The sequence below is a fragment of the Pelophylax lessonae genome (genome assembly GCF_965119305.1).
Source record: "Pelophylax lessonae genome assembly, chromosome: 7".
Taxonomy (NCBI): domain Eukaryota; kingdom Metazoa; phylum Chordata; class Amphibia; order Anura; family Ranidae; genus Pelophylax; species Pelophylax lessonae.
In genome coordinates this window covers 86,217,676-86,219,354 of record NC_138774.1, presented here as the reverse complement: position 1 = coordinate 86,219,354, position 1,679 = coordinate 86,217,676, and the positions used below count along the sequence as shown (strand labels likewise).

The window sequence follows — 1,679 nt, the reverse complement described above, 5'->3', positions numbered from 1 at the left end:
TTTCTATCATTGGAACTTGTAGGCACACAGCCCTTGGTACCTAAAGCAAAATCAATTTGCTAGGATCTCCTCTTTTAGTCTTTGTACTGGTTCAAACTTGACTTAGATTTCATAAGCTGGTTGCATTTCTACTGATGTGAATGTGTGTCCAATAGCTGTATATGGAAGAAAATACCGTAACTCTTAGCCTCCTGCATATAGACACAAGCTTGCTGTGGCTAGTGCTAAATTTAATCCAGCTTAAGCCTTTATTCAAAGAATGACATAGTTCTTTAACACTATCCAAACAGTTTTTTAACCATAAAAAGAGTTAATGGATCAATCAAATGTAAGTGATGTTACATATTTCATAATTGCTGGAATCTCAGACAATCCTGCCCTCCGTTTAATTATTTTCCTTATAGTCTTGATCATATATTTCATCACTGTAGGTGGTAACTTGACCATTCTTGTTCTTGTCCTTGTGGATCATCATCTCCATACTCCAATGTACTTCTTCTTGGCCAATCTGTCCATCTTGGACATTTCCTGTTCTACAATTGCTCTACATAAAATCCTTGTATCTTTCATTTCAGGGAATAAAATTGTGTCAATTCATGGCTGTTTAATACAAATATTTATGTTTTTTTCTATGACTTGCAACGAATTAATGATTTTGACAGCTATGGGTTATCGCTATGTGGCAGTATGTAACCCCTTACACTATTACATGGTCATGAACCCCAGGGTCTGCACATTTTTAGCCACTGTATGCTGGGTTTTTAGTTTCTTAGAAAATATACCAACTTTTATAGAGCTATGTCAGTTAACTTGCTATAAGTCAAATGTAATCAATCACTTTTTCTGTGATGTTGTTCCTCTAACAAAGCTGTCTTGCAGTAACACATTTTTTTTAGAACTTTACATGCTTGTTGTTGGGAGTTTTATTGCTGGTTTCTTTCCATTTGTGCTGACATTTACTTCCTATGTTTACATTATTGCGGCTATATCGAAGATACGAACAAGCTTCGGTCGACGTAAAGCCTTCTATACATGCACCTCACATCTTGCAGTGGTCATCCTCCTCTATAGCACCCTAATATTCCAGTACCTGAGACCACATTCAATGGTCAGCGTGAGCACCAATAAAGTTTTTTCTCTGCTTAACGCTGCTGTTATTCCCATTCTGAACCCTTTGATTTATAGCTTAAAAAATAAAGACGTGAAAGCTGCTTTACAGAGGTGTTTATATCATTAATAAATATGGAACAAGAAGATCTAAAGAAGCATAGCTTATCAGGTGGTACACATATATGATGCAGCAATAATTATTTATGACTGTAGTAGAAATAAACACTCATCTTTTGGCGCCATTTTGAAAGTGAAAGTCAGTAAAGCTTGATTTGTACAATCATCAACTTGTGATGTTGATGGCATCAGTGCTTCAAAAGAGCCTTGTTATGTTATTCCTGTGCACAAGAAGCCTTTCTGGGACTTACACTTACAGTAATGGTAATAACAAGCAATGGGAGAAAATGTGATAACTTCATATTCTTCTTATTGGTGAAGAGAACATTTGAAAATAATCAAAACTCAAATGGTAGCTACTACACTTTTCTTATTTTTCCACTATTAGTTAGCAAATATATTTAAAGGATCTATAATTTTTTAGTTTAATTTTTTTGTTTTACTTTTCTTAC

At 34.8% G+C, this 1,679-nt stretch overlaps 1 protein-coding gene across 1 annotated transcript; it reads left to right on the top strand.

The window, feature by feature from the left end:
- Window positions 1–313: 313 nt before the first annotated feature.
- Window positions 314–1,237, top strand: LOC309560481 (olfactory receptor 6C1-like; the record flags this gene model as incomplete). The annotated part of the gene is made up of 1 exon (XM_082264114.1): window positions 314–1,237. The coding sequence occupies one exon, from the start codon at window positions 314–316 to the stop codon at window positions 1,235–1,237; it is 924 nt and encodes a 307-aa protein (XP_082120240.1).
- Between the last annotated feature and the right edge of the window lie 442 nt (window positions 1,238–1,679).